General features: G+C 47.7%; 1 protein-coding gene across 2 annotated transcripts in view; it reads right to left on the bottom strand.

Annotated features, from left to right (window-relative positions):
• RINL (Ras and Rab interactor like) overlaps nt 1-18,274 on the bottom strand; it is a 47,053-nt gene extending 28,779 nt beyond the window's left edge. The window contains exons 1-5 of one of the 2 annotated variants that reach the window (XM_081921990.1): nt 18,186-18,274; nt 14,677-14,788; nt 8,617-8,755; nt 6,674-6,815; nt 289-400 (exon numbers count right to left, since the gene is read on the bottom strand). In XM_081921990.1, coding sequence (XP_081778116.1) covers nt 289-400; nt 6,674-6,815; nt 8,617-8,669 — 307 coding nt within the window. In that variant the 5' untranslated portion in view covers nt 8,670-8,755; nt 14,677-14,788; nt 18,186-18,274. Of the gene's footprint in view, nt 1-288; nt 401-6,673; nt 6,816-8,616; nt 8,756-14,676; nt 14,836-18,185 lie in introns of those variants that run through there. The other variant, XM_081921991.1, reaches the window with a different exon arrangement.

The following is an 18,274-nucleotide window of genomic DNA, read 5'->3' as shown; positions in this document are numbered from 1 at the left end:
ACAGCTGTGAGTCCAAAATGACTCCCAGGCTGCTCACCTGGTCCTTCAGGGGCACAGTTACCCCATTCAGGACCAGGGAATCCCCCACACCAGCCCACCCCGTGTCCCCCAAAAACAGTACTTCTGTCTTGTCAGGATTCAACCTCAATCTGTTAGCCGCCATCCATCCTCCAACCTCCTCCAGGAACTCCAGTTTAGCCCCAAAGCACCAGACCCTGGGAACAAATGAATCTGTGGTTCAGCACAGGTCAAATACAGAAGACCCTCAGAGTGGTTAAACCAACTCACCTGCGCCATTGTCCCGGATAGAGAAAGAGCAGACAGCATCACTCCTGTTTTCCTGTGTTCGCAGGAAGAGCTCCCTGGACCCTCCAGCTGCATTTCCAGCGATAATGAACGTCTGGCCGCAGAAGGAAAAGGAAAGGGGGCAGGAGGAGGGGAGAGAGATTGAGAGAGAAAGGAGATGAGAAATCCGCTTGCCTCTGGATAGAACAGTCAATGAAGCAAGACCCACCCCCCCACCTCCTTCCCTTCCCCTTTAAGCAGGAAAGCGGAAACCACCAGCAACATTTGTGACTCTGCATCTGCAAGCACACTGAGAAGGTGACAAGGAGCAACTTTCATGCTGCTGCTGCTGCTGCTGCTGCTTCAGTGTCCAGTGGCAGCCTTCCCTAACATGGCGCGCACACACCCACACCCGTGCTTTGGACTACAAATCCCATCAGCCCCAGCCAGTATAACCCTAAGATCCTAGGACCAATGGGAGTTGGCAGCTTCCAGGTGATATGGGTTCCATGCCCTCTGCTATCTGTACTCTACGTTTAAAGCGGTGCTGTGCCACTTTAAATGGGTCATTTGTTTAGTCGTTTAGTCGTGTCTGACTCTTATGTGACCCCATGGACCAGAGCATGCTGGGCACTCTTGTCTTCCACTGCCTCCCGCAGTTTGGTCAAACTCATCTTGATATCTTTGAGAACACTGTCCAACCACCTCGTCCTCTGCCGTCCCCTTCTCCTTGTGCCCTCCATCTTTCCCAACATCAGGGTCTTTTCCAGGGAGTCTTCTCTTATCATGAGGTGGCCAAAGTATTGGAGCCTCGGCTTCAGGATCTGTCCTTCCAGTGAGCACTCGGGGCTGATTTCCTTCAGAATGGAGAGGTTTGATCTTCTTGCAGTCCATGGGACTCCCAAGAGTCTCCTCCAGCACCAGAATTCAAAAGCATCCATTCTTCGGCGATCAGCCTTCTTCATGGTCCATCTCTCACTTCCATACATCACTACTGGGAAAACCATAGCTTGAACTATACGGACCTTTGTTGGCAAGGTGATGTCTCTGCTTTTTAAGACCCTGTCTAGGTTTGAAATGGGTCATGGCTTCCCCCAAAGAATTCTGGGAAGTGTGGGCTGTTAACAGAGCTGCAATTCCCAGAGTTCCCTGGGAGGGGGGACTGACTGTTAAGACCACTCTGAGGACTGTAGTTCTGGCTGGGAAACAGGGGCCTCCTAGAAACTCTTCGCAGCGGTAACAAACTACAGTTCCCAGGATTCTTTGGGAGAAACCACGGCGGTTTAAAGGAGTATGGCCGTGCTTTAAGTGCAGATGGGGCCTCCGTACAACTTTTCCCAATCTGCATGTTTCACATGGGCCTGTAACCAAATATGAATGCCCCTGTAATAAACGAAAATCTGCCCTTATTCCCTTATGGGGGCACAAGAGCCCTTATAGAGTCCTTTGCAGGTTCTCCATCGGTCGGAGAAAATAACAGAGGCCAACCAGAGAATATTGAGAAGCAAAGCAGCTGGTAAGCCTGATCTTTATTGAACTGTTGCAACAGGGTGCTCCCCTCACACGCAGGAAAGGAGGAGGACCCCAAACAAAGGTGTGTGTCCCCTTATATAGACATTTTAAATTGCCCACCCTGGAGTCCAAGACCACCCCCAGAAACATCATACATATATCACAGAAGGGGCGGTCTACAACAGAAATCTGAGTGCGTTGTTTATCTCCTGTCTGGCAGGTTCCCTATTAATGCTTACTTGATTGGATACCCTGGGGAGCCTGGCCAGTCTTTTGCAATGACAAATACTTAGTTCCTGAGCCAGCTCACAGGCTCACCCTATTCAAACACAGACAGACATACCCTTAAGACAGGATTTGTGAAAGAAAAGACAATGGGGAGGCTTTTCCATTTTCCTTGACCTTGCAAAAAAATCATTTGGTCAGTTTGGGAGTCAAAATGGTTTCCGGGCTGTTTTCCTGTGCTGCTTCAGACATGTGGTTTATATATTTATGTACGTGTTTGCTTGGTACATTTATGAACATTTATTATATATATATATAAGAACTTAATTTTTAAATTTCACCCCCAATACAAGATGCTCTTGAAAGGCATGTCTGTTACTCCATTGTTGTGGTTGGCCTCCGTCTGTCTTGACAGACAATGGAGTGCGCGTCCAGGGATGAAGCCAAACTGTGACCTCTCCAGGGCACAAGCCTGGACAGTGTGAGTGGAGGTCCTTTGCTGCCCAGGGGACAAGAACCGCCTCTCGGACTCACTGGTGTGGTCCAAAAGGAAGCAGAGCAAGATGTTTGGCACCGGCTTGGCTGCAGGAGTTGCCGGTGTTGTAAGAACTTTATGGAACTTTATGGAGGGCTGACGTACTTTCTACGTAGCCTTGGGGCAATCTAAAGGTAAAGGTAAAGGGACCCCTGACCATTAGGTCCAGTCGTGGCCGACTCTGGGGTTGCAGCACTTATCTCGCTTTACTGGCCGAGGGAGCCGGCGTACAGCTTCCGGGTCATGTTGCCAGCATGACTAAGCCGCTTCTGGAGAACCAGAGCAGCGCACGGAAACGCCGTTTACCTTCCCGCTGGAGTGGTACCTATTTATCTACTTACACTTTGTGCTTTCGAACTGCTAGGTTGGCAGGAGCGGGGACCGAGCAACAGGAGCTCACCCCGTGGCGGGGATTCGAACCGCCGACCTTCTGATCGGCAAGTCCTAGGCTCTGTGGTTTAACCCACAGCACCACCCGTGTCCCCCTGACAACTGGGGCAATCTAGTCCACGTTAATTGACTGCTTTCCCAGGTAAATGCAAAAAGGAACTGGATTTCCTCATGTACTCTCTGGAGAAGAATGCAGAGCCAAGGTCCATGACACTGAAATTCTGGGAGGGATCCTTGTTCATATGGTATTTGGATATGCCGTGATGGCATGTCTTGGGATTACAAAGTTATTTATGATGCGCAGGTCTAGCACGAGATGGTATTTGCTGGGTGTCCCTGGAGGGCTGGGTTTCTTGACAGGAAGAAGGGGAGAATTACATGGTCTGGCACAGGGCACAAGGATCCCTTGATCCATGAAGTCCTTTATCCTTGGTTTCAATCCTTCTATTGCCTCTGTTGGGAGTTACAACACCAGAAGGAGGCGTAGAAGGGGCCATCCGACCGTCTTAGGTCCTACTCTGGATTTGTGCAGGGTTTGCTCCTGAACTATATATATACATATACATATATATATACATACACACACACATATACATATACACATAAATATATATATATATATACACATATACATATACACACATATATATACACATATACATATATATATACATATATAAACATATACATATATATATATATATATATATATATATATATATATGTATATATATATATATATGCAGGTTTTGGTGTCCTCGGGTGTCTTCCCGTGTAAAAGTTGGGGTGTCTAGGCGACGTTTCGACGAGGTCTCACTCGTCATCTTCAGGCTGGTGCTTTCGGCTTCTTGTTACTGGAACAGAGCAGGATCTCAGTGTTTGAGTTCCTATAAATACTGTTGAGGGGGTGTGGTGTATAGCCTCCAATGTTCTGGGCAGAGAGGAAGTTCCCAGGCTAGTGTGCCTTTTCTTCTTTTGTTCCTTAATTACTTGAGGGATATCTTGGGTGATTTCTTGAGTGATATCCTGAGTACCACTTAGGTGGGTCATTAGGTGTGGATTAGTTGCTAAAGTCTTTGTGTCTTGACCTCTTGAACTTTGTGAAGAGTTTTTCTGAGAAGATGGCTGTACTGCACTTAGTTGTGCTCTGGCTTGGCTTCGTGTATAGGGGCGAGCTGTGGTTTTGTGGCCTGTGTCAGCCAGATCTGTGTAGGGATTGCAGGGGGGTGCAGCATCCGGAGGTGCCACCATGGTTTGGCTACTGGATGGTGTCTGTAATTTATCTGTGGAGAGGGTCTGGGTTTGGGTCTGGTGTGGTTGATTGGTGATAGCGTTTCGTGTGCCTCTGGATCTGGTGTCAGTTTTTGTGGGGAGGGCTAATTTCCAGATGTCTGGCAAGCGGGATGTGTCGTCACGCTTGTTCATGTTGTGAGGGTGTTTCTCTATCTCGATGGCTTCCATGATTATTCTCTTGTGGTGATGTTCCATGTTAAAGAGCAATTTGGAATCTGCAAAATTAATTTCGTGTCCTGTTTCTTTCATGTGTTGACACATGAAAGAAACAGGACACGAAATTAATTTTGCAGATTCCAAATTGCTCTTTAACATGGAACATCACCACAAGAGAATAATCATGGAAGCCATCGAGATAGAGAAACACCCTCACAACATGAACAAGCGTGACGACACATCCCGCTTGCCAGACATCTGGAAATTAGCCCTCCCCACAAAAACTGACACCAGATCCAGAGGCACACGAAACGCTATCACCAATCAACCACACCAGACCCAAACCCAGACCCTCTCCACAGATAAATTACAGACACCATCCAGTAGCCAAACCATGGTGGCACCTCCGGATGCTGCACCCCCCTGCAATCCCTACACAGATCTGGCTGACACAGGCCACAAAACCACAGCTCGCCCCTATACACGAAGCCAAGCCAGAGCACAACTAAGTGCAGTACAGCCATCTTCTCAGAAAAACTCTTCACAAAGTTCAAGAGGTCAAGACACAAAGACTTTAGCAACTAATCCACACCTAATGACCCACCTAAGTGGTACTCAGGATATCACTCAAGAAATCACCCAAGATATCCCTCAAGTAATTAAGGAACAAAAGAAGAAAAGGCACACTAGCCTGGGAACTTCCTCTCTGCCCAGAACATTGGAGGCTATACACCACACCCCCTCAACAGTATTTATAGGAACTCAAACACTGAGATCCTGCTCTGTTCCAGTAACAAGAAGCCGAAAGCACCAGCCTGAAGATGACGAGTGAGACCTCGTCGAAACGTCGCCTAGACACCCCAACTTTTACACGGGAAGACACCCGAGGACACCAAAACCTGCATTCCTGTACCCGTGAAAATCTACGAAAGCATATATATATATATATATACACACACACACACATACATATATATATATATATATACACATATATAAATAATTTTATTAGGTTTTCCACAATTATAACAAATATCACGTAACAAAATCACAAACACAAACAAAAACGAAAAAGAAAAAAGAAAGAGTGCATCAAAAATAAACAAATAAACAATGCAAACAAACTTAATTCTTTTAAAATTCCAATCTTATAAACATATTATTGCCTTCCCCTATTCCCTCCCTTCTGGATTTCCTTGTATCTGTATGTTACAGCTTTCCAATATCATTATGAAACCAAAAATATTTCCGGTTATAATCTAATTTATTCACTTTTCTTACCGTTGGCAGTCCCACTTATTTTTAAATCCTAATTTAATCCTAGGCCTGTTAGGTACTCCTGAACTTTTTTTTCTCCTGAAGATATCCCACAAGGAAGCAGAGGTTGAGGATCAGAGCTTCCCTTCTCCTAAATTGGCTACTTTCCCAGGTGGACGAGCCCCATCTGCCCCTCACTTCCCTCTATAGCATGGGCATAAACTACCTTCTTGACCATTGGACCCACTCTTGGTCTCGCCACTCAACCCACCAGAGCCTGTCTTCGCATGCAGGGGAAGTGCCTATCTCCCTGAGGGTCTGAGACCCATCGGCCACCTGCACCTGGTTTAGCTGGTTGGTTGAAGCCGTTTCCAGGGTGTTAAGGTACCAAGGGGTTGCTCGAGAGCAAGTAGGCAAATGCCTCCCTGCTCGGCTGTGAAGCCTTGCTTTCGATGCCAAAATAAACTTTCTCTGTGCAGAGTGCCACTCTCCCATGGCTCACTCATTCACTGGCGGAATCTGTGATTGGGCGGTCCTTAAACCTTCCCCAGCAGAGTAGTTTCTTGACGCCCAATCTGCGCCTCCCCTCTCGGAGCGGAAGCCTACTGCGAAGGGCGTGGGTAACGGAGGACCTCTCTCCTCCCTGCTTTGCCCAGGCAAGGTGTCCTGGCACCGCCTTGCCTCCTCCGACCCCTGCATCTCCTCTCCGCTGGAGGCAGGGTTACTCTCCTCTGCTGAGGAAGTGCTGCTTCCCATGCTCTTTGGGGGCTCTCTGTAATCCATCCAGCTTTGCGCCGATGGCAGTTCCCTGACACAGGGTGTGGTTGCTGTTGCATGCTGACAGCTTCTGGGAGCCCCAGGTGAGATCTGAGTGCAGGATAGGGACCCAAGGTGGACAAACTACCCCAGAAGGAGCATGATGTGTTCCCTGCCAGAGGTGCTATCCCTCCCCTAACATGCCATACACCTGCCCACACTGGACTCATCCCATTAAAAAAATAAAACTTGCTGGCTGCTTACCCCAGGTGGGTGTACTGACAGCAGCTCCTTGGCTTGTTCTGGTTGGCTCTCAAGAATCTCCCAAATGCTTCTGGTTGCAGAGAGCCGGTCCAGAAGGGTGATGGGGCTCTCGCACTTTCCGTTCACCAGGGTGTGCCGTAGGCTGTATAAGAAGAAGAGTTTGGATTTGATATCCTGCTTTATCACTACCCGAAGGAGTCTCAAAGCAGCTCCTTTCCCTTCCTCCCTCACAAGAAACACTCTGTAAGGTGAGTGAGGCTGAGAGACTTCAGAGAAGTGTGACTGGCCCAAGGTCACCCAGCAGCTGCATGTGGAAGAGCGAGGAAGTGAACCCGGTTCACCAGATTACGAGTCCACCACTCTTGGCATTGGAAGTGGGGAAAGAGTTAAGAGGAGGAAGGTCTCTCGCCCGCCCTGGCCTGCAAAAACAGCTCTGGAGCTTGCCCTGCCTCCAGCTCTTGCCTCCTGGCTGGTACTGTTGTTGTTGTTGTTGTTTAGTTGTGTCTGACTCTTTGTGACCCCATGGACCAGAGCACGCCAGGCACTCCTGTCTTCCACTGCCTCCCACAGTTTGGTCAAACTCATGCTGCTAGCTTCGAGAACACTGTCCCACCATCCTGTCCTCTGTCGTCCCCTTCTCCTTGGGCCCTCCATCTTCCCCAACATCAGGGTCTTTTCCAGGCAGTCTTCTCTTCTCATGAGGTGGCCAAAGTATTGGAGCCTCAGCTTCAGGATCTGTCCTTCCAGTGAGCACTCAGGGCTGATTTCCTTCAGAATGGATAGGTTTGATCTTCTTGCAGTCCATGGGACTCTCGAGAGTCTCCTCCAGCACCAGAATTCAAAAGCATCAATTCTTCGGCGATCAGCCTTCTTTATGGTCTGGTACTTCTGGCTGGTACAGTTCCCCACAAATCACTGCTCCCCACAAGTCAGACTCGAGCCCTGTTTCCTCAACGCACCCACCCCCCGGGGCTGATCTGCATACTGCCAGTCCCTGGCACCTCCAGGTGTTGTGGGACTTCAAGTCCCATCATGCTGTGCTGGCTGGGGATGATGGGAATGGTAGTCCAACAGCATCTGGAAGGTGCCATGTTGGCCGCAGTGAGGCTGGCAAATCTATTCCCTCGTTCACACAGAGATCACAGAACCTTAGAACTGCAGAGTTGGAAGGGACCATGAGAACCATCTAGTCCAGTGTTTCCCAAACTTGGGTGTCCAGCTGTTTATGGACCACATCTCCCATCATCCCTAGCTAGCAGGACCAGTGGTGAGCGATCATGGGAACTGTAGTCCAAAAACAGCTGGAGATCCAAGTTAGGGAAACAATGATACAGTCCAATGCAGGAATCTTTTGCCCAGGCTGGGGCTATAGGTGTCAACTTACAGATTTGAAAATAAGGGATCAGCAGCCCAAATAAGGGATTTTCCAAGCACAGGTATGTTCAACTTCTGAGCCCCTCTGAGCCAAAGGCAGAAAGCCCATCCAGCTGCCAAACGAAGCCTCAAGCGGTGGTTCCCACAGCGCAGCAACCCGGCAAAGGGGATGCAGCAAGGAAAACCACCGTCACCTCTCCGCTGGGAAGCGCTGAGCAAAGGTGAGTCCCCAGGCAACGCGGCTGATTTTATCGGCACAAGGCATGCAAGCTCCACCCCCCAGTCATTCTTAGACTCCTTATTGGGTGAGCAATGCAGCCAAGCAACACAGTTGGAGCCTCCCTCCTCCCTGGCCGGCAGGGAGGGAGGGAGAGGAGCTGCTTCCTTTGAAACCTGGGAAATTTAAGGGACATCATCAATAAGGGACAGCAGCGGGACACAGCACTGGGATAAGGGACTTTCCCGCCAAATAAGGGACGGTTGACAGCTATGTCTGGGGCTCAAACCCACAACCCTGAGATTAAGAGTCTCGCGCTCTGCCGACTGAGCTATTATGAAGGCTTGCTTACCCAGGGTCGTTTTCCACCGGGCTGCTGCCGGCACCAAGGATGGGCTCAGACATCTTTTGCGGCCACGGTTAACGGGTCCTCACAAATCCCACATTGCCAAAGGCTTCCTAGGGTTTCTGCTTGGCTTCCAAATGCGTCCCTGTAGGTGGAAGGGAAAAAGTTGGGCGGATGAATCAGAGCTCCAGGTTTTCATTTCCCCCCAACTTTTTAAATTGATTTTCACAAAATTAAAAACAAACAAACAAACAAACATACCATACTATTCACACCACAGGACACACTTTTTCCATCTTAAAAACTAAGGGGAAAGGTCTGTGCGTCCTATGGAGCGAATGCAGGGGGGAGGCAGGCAGGAAAAGCCCCCAAGAGCCCCACACAAGCTTCACGCGGCTCTTGCGGGCTTTTCCCCAGGAGGGAGAAGGGACTGACGCGGCCAGTCAGTCCCTTTTCCCTCCTCTAGAAAAGCCTTGCGCAACCTCTCCAGCCGGGAGGAGGCTGCGCAAGGCTAAAGAGGAAGCCAGGGCAGCGAGCGCAATCCATCCTGTTCGCTGCCCTGGCTTTCTCTTTAGCCTTGCTCGCCTCTCCAGCCGCGGTACCTCCAGCCAGAGGTAGATCTTAACCCTTGACTCACCTGGGAGCTTCTCTGGGCAGGAATTCCCTCAGCTTAAGTGGGGTGAGGGAAGTGTGGCAGGTAGGGGGGTACCTACCTCCCCCATCGTTCTGCCCGGACACTGAGGTCCCGCGCCGAGGGCCTTCTGGCGGTTCCCTCATTGCGAGAAGCAAAGCTACAGGGAACCAGGCAGAGGGCCTTCTCGGTAGTGGCACCAGCCCTGTGGAACGCCCTCCCCTCAGATGTCAAAGTGATAAACATCTACCTGACATTCAGAAGACATCTGAAGGCAGCCTTGTTCAGGGACGTTTTTAATATGTGACATTTTAGTGTATCTTCCAACTTTGTTGGAAGCCGCCCAGAGTGGCTGGGGAAGCCCAGCCAGATGGGCGGGGTACAAATAATAAATTATTATTATTATTATTACCTAGACACTGAAGCCACATGTCTCTCTAATGAAAATTGGGAGTGGGCATTGTGTGTAGTGGCTGTGGATCTCCTGCCGCAGAACTGTAGGACTGTATAGAGTTGGGAGGGCCACCCGAGGGTCATCTAGCCCAGCCCCCTCACAATGTAGGAATCACAGCTAAAGAACCCCACAGCTAAAGAACCCCCAACCACTGCTTAAAAGCCTCCAGTGGTGGAGACCCCCAACAACTTCCGAGGTCATAGAATTGCAGGGTTGGAAGGGAACCCCAGGAGTCATCTAGTCCAGCTCCGGTGGACAGCGGGCGCGGTCCATCCCGTTGTGCAAGGCTAAAGATGCTGCGCAAGGCTAAAGAGGAAGCCAAGGCAGCGAGCGGGATGGATCGCGCTCACTGCCTTGTCTTCTTCTTTAGCCGCGCTGGAGAGGTTTAGCTCCTGGCTGGAGAGGTTGCGTGGCTATGGATCCTGCTCGCTGTCTTGGCTTCTTTGCTCTTTGGGGCTGGGGGGGGGGGGAATAATATTTTTCCCCTTGATTTCCCCCTCTATAAACTAGGTGCGTCCTGTGGTCCGGTGCGTCCAATAGAGCGAAAAATACGGTAAATAATAACCTTATTAAAATTACGCTTGTGAACATTGTTAAGTGACTTCCTCGCTTCCCCTTGGTTGAATTTCAATGCATATCCTTTTAACGGTTTTCCAAATCAGAGTTCTTATAAACTTAACTTAATCAATTAACATCCTTACATCTTTTCAATTCAAGATTAAACATATTAATTCATCACTTAACTTATATAAAATCCTAATCCAATCAAATACCTGCAAGCTATTTCCGATTAGTTTAACTTAACAAATTTAACTAAATAATCATTAAATTTTGTCCGTTCTTCCTGATACTCCTCCTTCTTCTGGCCACAGACTCTTCCAGTTAGGTCGACTAGCTCTGAAAAATCCATCATCTTCATCTGCCATTCTTCCACAGTTGGTAATTCTTGCGTTTTCCACTTTTTAGCTAGTAAAATTTGAGCAGCAGTTGTGGCATACAAAAATAATTTAACATCTTTCTTGGGCAATTCCAAATCAATTATTCCAAGAAGGCAGGCCTCTGGTTTCTTTATAAATGTATATTTCAACATTCCCCCCCCAATTCATTATAAATCTTTTCCCAGAAGTCTTTCACCTTGGGGCAGGTCCACCACATGTGGTAAAAAGTTCCTTTCTTTTCTTTGCATTTCCAACATAGATTATCACAGTTATGATAGATCTTTGCTAATTTAACAGGAGTCAAATACCATCTATACATCATTTTCATTATATTTTCCTTTAACACAGTACAGTGGTACCTCGGGTTAAGTACTTAATTTGTTCCAGAGGTCCGTTCTTAACCTGAAACTGTTCTTAAACTGAAGCACCACTTTAGCTAATGGGGCCTCCTGCTGCTGCCGCGCTGCCGGAGCACAATTTCTGTTCTCATCCTGAAGCAAAGTTCTTAACCTGAAGCACTATTTCTGGGTTAGCGGAGTCTGTAACCTGAAGCGTATGTAACCCAAGGTACCACTGTACATGCAGCGAACTTAACCCCTTTCTTCCACAATCTTTCCCAGTCCTCAAACATTATATTATGTCCTACATCTGTAAGAGAAGAGATGCAGAGCTCCAGGTTTTCATGGGTTTGGGGGCAAGAGGCTGGCAGTGCGACTTGCGAGATCCATTTCGCTCCAGGTATGTGAAACGACACATCAGCTTACACAGTTTGACTATGGACAGCACTCCGTGCTTGCCACGAAACACTCTTGCACCCAGGGATCACAGCTCATCGGAAGACCACCTGCTTGAATAATAACATTTTTAATAATAATTTTATTGTTTGCATGCAGAAGGTCCCAGGTTCAACCCGCTCTGGCAGGATCTCCAAGTAAATTTGGGGAAAGAGTCCATCCCAAAACCCTGCAGAGCTGCTGCCAGTCCGAGTTGACCATACTAAAGGTCTGAACTTGGTAAAAAGGGAGGTTCCTATGGTTCCAGTAGAGGCCCGGTAAGTAATTCAGTGGATCAATTCCAGCTGACGTGAGAAAATATAAATTTGCTATGGGATGTGCCCCTGCCTGATTTGCTTACCACCCCCTTGCCAAAGCCACTCACATAGAACCATAAAACTGCAGAACTGGAAGGGAGTCATCTAGGCCAACCCCCCTGCAATGAAGGAGAGCCAAAGGTGACAAAAGCCACCCTCTCCCCTTTGACCTCATCAATTGTCCACTCACTGGCCTGGGCTGCCTGTCCTATCTCTGGTTCTCTTCTCCTTGCCCTCTGATAGCCCAGCTTGTCATCACATTGCAGTTCACAGCACCATCTGCTGGCAGCCACACAAACTGCATCATGGCGACTTCCTTATGAATGTATGTACTGGGAGAGATAAAGGGATCTTGCAGGCTGGAATATACTACAGTGGTACCTCGGGTTAAGAACTTACCGTATTTTTTGCTCTATAAGACTCACTTTCTCCCTCCTAAAAAGTAAGGGGAAATATGTGTGCGCCTTATGGAGCGAATGCAGGCTGTGCAGCTATCCCAGAAGCCAGAACAGCAAGAGGGATTGCTGCTTTCACTGCACAGCGATCCCTCTTGGCTTCTGAGATTTAGATTTATTTTTTTCTTGTTTTCCTCCTCCAAAAACTAGGTGCGTCTTGTGGTCTGGTGCGTCTTATAGAGCAAAAAATACGGTAATTCCTTCTGGAGGTCTCTTCTTAACCTGAAACTGTTCTTAACCTGATGCACCACTTTAGCTAATGGGGCCTCCTGCTGCCGCTGCACCGCCGCTGCACGATTTCTGTTCTCATCCTGAAGCAAAGTTCTTAACCCGAGGTACTATTTCTGGGTTAGCGGAGTCTGTAACCTGAAGCGTATGTAACCCAAGGTACCACTGTAATAGGAGAGGCCTCCAGACTGTGTTTTGCAGGAGGGGTTCAAATGCATACAGGGACTTTGGCTTTGCAAATTTGAAGTGGGTTGATGGGCACCATGGAGCAACAAACCTGCTTTTTAAAAAAACAGAACTTTTATGATTTGGAAAGTGAAGGGTAAATGCACCGATATGGGATGTAACAAAGAATGATCAACAAAATTTAATTTGGTATAGGCTGGACCATACATTTGGATTTGATACCCCGCCTTTCACACCCTTTAAGGAGTCTCAAAGCGGCTAACATTCTCCTTTCCCTTCCTCCCCCACAACAAACACTCTGTGAGGTGAGTGGGGCTGAGAGACTTCAGAGAAGTGTGACTGGCCCAAGGTCACCCAGCAGCTGCATGTGGAGGAGCGGGGAAGCGAACCCGGTTCACCAGATTACGAGTCCACCGCTCTGAACCACTACACCACACTGGCTCTCTGCATTTAAAGCACATCTCCCCCACCTCTAGAAAAAGAATCACGGGAATTGTAGTTTGTTTGTTTTTAAGGGTGCTGAATGGAGACAATCTCATTTATATGGCGAGAGATGGTGAGCAAGGTCCTAAAGAATGGGGGGGGGGCTGCCTTCACCCTCACCACCCCAATGAAGAGTCTCCTTTGTTATGGAAATTACAATTAAATAGCCCACAAGGATTATAGCTGGAGACTCTAGAGACAGACAGCCGGGACGGCCTCTGTATAACCGAGACTGTCCATGGAAAACAGGGACACGGGTGGGGGGGGTTCTGAGTTTGTTCTGGGATGCTGCCACATTATTGCTGTCCGGAGAGGCCATAGCAGGACAAAAATAAACTGGAACACTTGACGGAGTTTCGGCAGGAAGCTATGGGATATGCACCGACTGGGCATGACAGTGGGAATGCCCCAAAATGTTTGGAGGAACGAACGATGTTGAAGGTGGGATTCCCACCCCAATACAGTGGTACTTCGGGTTAAGTACTTAATGCGTTCTGGAGGTCCGTTCTTAACCTGAAACTGTTCTTAACCTGAAGCACCACTTTAGCTAATGGGGCCTCCTGCTGCCGCCGCGCCACCGGAGCACGATTTCTGTTCTCATCCTGAAGCAAACTTCTTAACCTGAAGCACTATTTCTGGGTTAGTGGAATATGTAGCCTGAAGCGCATGTAACCTGAAGCGCATGTAACCTGAGGTACCACTGTAGCGTTGTGAGCATCAATAATGCACAATAAAAGGGGTAATCTGGAGGCGAGACCTCCTCAGTATAAGACCTCCTATGTTCCTATAAAAGGCTAACGTTACTTACAGCCAGCCTCAAAATCTCCTTAAGGGAAGGAGCTTCTGATATATGGGCAGACGGTTCCATGCTGCATCTTCCATCTCAAACGTTTATGAACTTCCATAAAGTTCGCTCCAAAGATTCTAAGTTTTAATGTGCGCAGCAGCAGGTGGCAAGCCACGTGTTTACAGTAACATGGAACATGGCGGCTTCTCAACAGTATCTGGGCCCAGGCAAACGCCCAACCCTGCCTACCGCTGACACCAGCCTTCAAGATACTTGGGGAACTGTGTGCTGCACCCGAGTTGCAAGCGTTCTTGCCTGATGGCACTCTCCAGATTCGAGGCCAGAGTTTTCCCTCGCTACAGAGGAAAAACACAACTAGACAATTGTTGATCTGGGACTGAGAAGCTAAGGCTTATCAGAGAAGCTCACAACCAGGGAATCGATTCCTAGCAATTGGGATGGCTCTCAGAGGCCTTATGATCTAGCTCCAGTCTGCAGTGCATTGACAAATGGCCATCCAGCCCCTGTCTAAATAAAGATCTCCAGGGAACAACAGGTCTACTACCTCCCAAGGTCTGAAAGAATTGGCCCTCCTCTCTCCTTGATCACAGCAGTGGTACCCAGAGGTAGACTATCCCTTCATGTGGAGGTTTGATTTCATTCTCGCGGCTTCTAAGCATCAACACATCTCTCTTCGCCACCTCTCTCCTCCCAGTTTGGGAGTTTTAAGTTTGCAGCTCAGCTAAAAGGTTAGGGTTAGGGTGGGTGCAGGACAAGACATGAAGAGGGGGGACAAACACAAAGCAGATCTTACCTTGCAGTGATGGGTGGCAGTCTTAAGTTCCCTGTGCACAGGGCCTCAGGAGTAGCAACAAGGGGGAAGACGAGGAACGCAGGCAGGCAGCCAGCGATGGAGGACTGCAGGCCTAGGAGACAAAAGGCAGGGATGTGGTTTACACCTCCGTCAGCTGCCTTCACGTGGTCTCGAGGACCGATTGTTCACTTCAAAAGAAAAAGCGTGCAAATGCGAAAGCAAAAATAGGGCAGAGAGGTGCACGTTCCAGGTTACAAGCACCATGGTAGCTGCTTACAGATTCAGTAACTTGAGTTTCAGGTTTATATATATTTAAATTGCATGAAGCAATTTAGGGCCAGGAGATTAAAAACATTTTTCTCCCTCTATTGACGCTACACACCCAGGTCGTCTGATCTGGCACGTCTCTGCACCAAGACAAAAGCGTGGCATGTCCTCTTCTAAGAGATGTTATTTGCAGATGATGCAACTTTGGCAGCGAACTCTGAGGAAGCTCTACAGAAGCTCATCAGTCATTTTGCCTGCGGGGAGTTCAGTCTTACTATCACCTGACGAAGACCAATAGGGAGTCACCACGCTCCAAACATCAGCACTGGTGATCACATACTTGAGATGGTTTTGTCTGCCTGGGTTCCACCATAACCAGCAACCTCCCCATCGATCCAGAGCTGGACAAACATACTGGTAAGGCAGCTACGGCCGTGGCTCACAAAAGGGTATGGAAGAATGTGATGCTAACATCTGACCCAGAGATGAAAGTCTACCAGGCAGGTGTGTTGAGCACATCGCTTTATGGAAGTGAGTCATGGGCAACTTCCAACCGCCAGCAGCAATGCCCCCATGCCTTCCACATTAAACCTAAAAGAATCCAAGTCCACAAAGGGCACGTCCGAATACGGTTTCATCCAACTTTCAAAATGCATCAATTTGTATTGATTTCAATGGCGGGCTTCTGTTCTACGACATGAACGTGCGATTGGGGAAGCATCATAGCTGAGTAGGAAGCCTGTGGGACTCTGTACAAGGAAGCTTCCAATGTTCCCTTAATTAATGGTTCTCAAGTTTAAATTTTTCTATAAACTGCTTTGGGAAGCTGCTTATACAGTGGTACTTTGGTTTGCAACCGTTTTGGATTACCATGTCAAACTCGGAAGTGCGTGGCCCTTTTTTGGGATTACAACCCTTGGGTGTGTGTGTTTTTTTATAATAATATTTTATTAAGTTTTAACAATAAAGAAATTCCAGAACAACAAACAGAAAAAAGAAAAAGAAAAAAAACACAAGAAAGTATAAAAACACAAAAATACAAAATACAAAAATACAGACATTTAACATAAAAAGAAAAAAGGGGAAAAAACACACACAAAAATAAAACAAAAATCCCTCTTTTTTAATTTCTCATCTTTGGTTAACTTATTTTCCTGACTTCCTCACGCCTCCCTTTTTTGTATCCCTTTTAAAAATTGGTTCAGAAAATTCATATCCTATTAAGGTAAAGGTAAAGGTACCCCTGCCCGTACGGGCCAGTCTTGACAGACTCTGGGGTTGTGCGCCCATCTCACTCAAGAGGCCAGGGGCCAGCGCTGTCCGGAGACACTTCTGGGTCACGTGGCCAGCGTGACAAAGCTGCATCTGGCGAGCCAGAGCCGCACACGGAAACGCCGTTTACCTTCCCGCTGGTAAGCGGTCCCTATTTATCTACTTGCACCCGGAGGTGCTTTCGAACTGCTAGGTTGGCAGGCGCTGGGACCGAGCAGCGGGAGCGCACCCCGCCACAGGGATTCGAACCGCCGACCTTTCGATCGGCAAGTCCTAGGCGCTGAGGCTTTAACCCACAGCGCCACCTGCGTCCCCATATCCTATTAGTTTATCCTTAATTCTTTTCCTCACATATTATAACTTCAAATTTTCATCTATTATCAATCCAATCTTACATTTTACCTTGTTGCTAGAACCCCTTCATTTCATTTCAATGTCATCAACATTCAGAAATTTTACAATGTTTCGTAAATAAATAAATTGGGTGGTTTTTTTGGTGTGTTTTTTTTTTGAGGCCCCATTGGCAAAAACGCCCCTTGGGTTACAACCTGTTTTGGTTTACAACCGGACCTCCAGAACGGATTGCAGTTGTAAACCAAGGTACTACTGTATCTGAAAGTGCTAAATGCTGATAAAACAAAACAGGGCTCGACTATAAAAATCTGGTTGTGTTTAGAATAATCTTGTGCGTAATATAAAAAATACAAAGTGAGACATTAAGGAAATCCAAAGGGAAAATATGAAGAACAGAGGATTTGACGAACGGATTATTAAAAACGCGTGAGGCAAACGGTGGAAGTCTTTTAAAAAACAACAACACCTTTTAAGGTAGATAAGGACAAGATGAAATTATACAATTGAATATAAATATAGATGGGAAACCGCTATGTATAGTGAATACTTATCTACTTTTAAAATTTTCCACCTATGATCCTTTTCTTTTACTTCTTTATTTTTTATTTGTTCTTTTTTTCTGATATCTTATCTTTCATTTCACTCCTTTATTGTGAATAGCATTTTATACAGGTATAAATAACTGTAAATATGAAAAGAGGCAAAGTATTCTCTAATTTTTTCCCTTGGTTATATGTATTTTCTTTTTCTTTTGTATTTTCTTTTGTTGTAAATATGTATGTGTAATGGTTCTAGGGGTTGCTCGTGCGTAAATCGTCGCCACACCTGGCTGGGTTACCTGGGTGGACTCTTTCTGTCTGGACAGCCTCTCACCCGTGGCTGTCTCAATCGCTGGCAGAATCCGTCAGTGGGCGTTTCTTGAACTTCTTCCAGCAAAGAAGTTCTTTGACGCCAAGTCTCCTCCTACTCTCCCTGTGCGGAAGTCTTCTGCGCAGGGAGGGTGTGGGCAGCGGAGGACCCGTGCTCTCCCCGCTGGTCTCCGGCGAGGAGTCCTGGAGCCTCCTCTCCGATTCCCCCATCTGCCCCCCTTCTCCACCGGTGTTACGCTGATTTCCTTCCCCAGCAGATGGGCTGCCTCTCTCCCTACTGGGACCCTCTCCGGCATCCCTCTCGAGCCTTCCCTCCGCCTCTGGCTCCGATGGCAGTTCCCTGACAGTATGTTTTCTAATTTGTACTTAATAAAAATTATCAAAAACAAAAATATAACACAAAACAAAACAGCGGCTTCTTAGCCTTTTTCAGGGGTGGGGAGAGGCATCTTGTTCTTGTCATACGAAGAGGTAAGATAGAGGGCACACGAAGGTGATTAAGATCAGCAAGTAGAACAGTAAACACCTGGGAACGGGTGAGGAGGAGGGGGTGGAAAGGAAACCAAAGCACAGGTAGAAATTCCACCACCTTTGCAGTTTACCCACTCCGCTTTCTGTTGCATAAACATCTGCTCAAAATTCTCTCGGCAACAGTTCTGGAAACCGTTCTTGCTTCTCAAGTGTCCGGACCCAACAGCTTCCAACCAGATTTCTATTTTCCCAACCCCACACCATTCCAAAACATACCTATCTGTATCTCCGGATCTGGCCTCCTGGGGTCCCACAAAGATCTGACTACTTTGTGGTGCTTTGGTCTGCTTCAAGGCAGCGGAATG

Source organism: Podarcis melisellensis, assembly GCF_964234715.1.
Source record: "Podarcis melisellensis genome assembly, chromosome: 8".
Classification (NCBI taxonomy): Eukaryota; Metazoa; Chordata; class Lepidosauria; order Squamata; family Lacertidae; genus Podarcis; species Podarcis melisellensis.
Note: the sequence above shows the minus strand (reverse complement) of the source record. Positions and strands in the feature narration are given on the sequence as shown.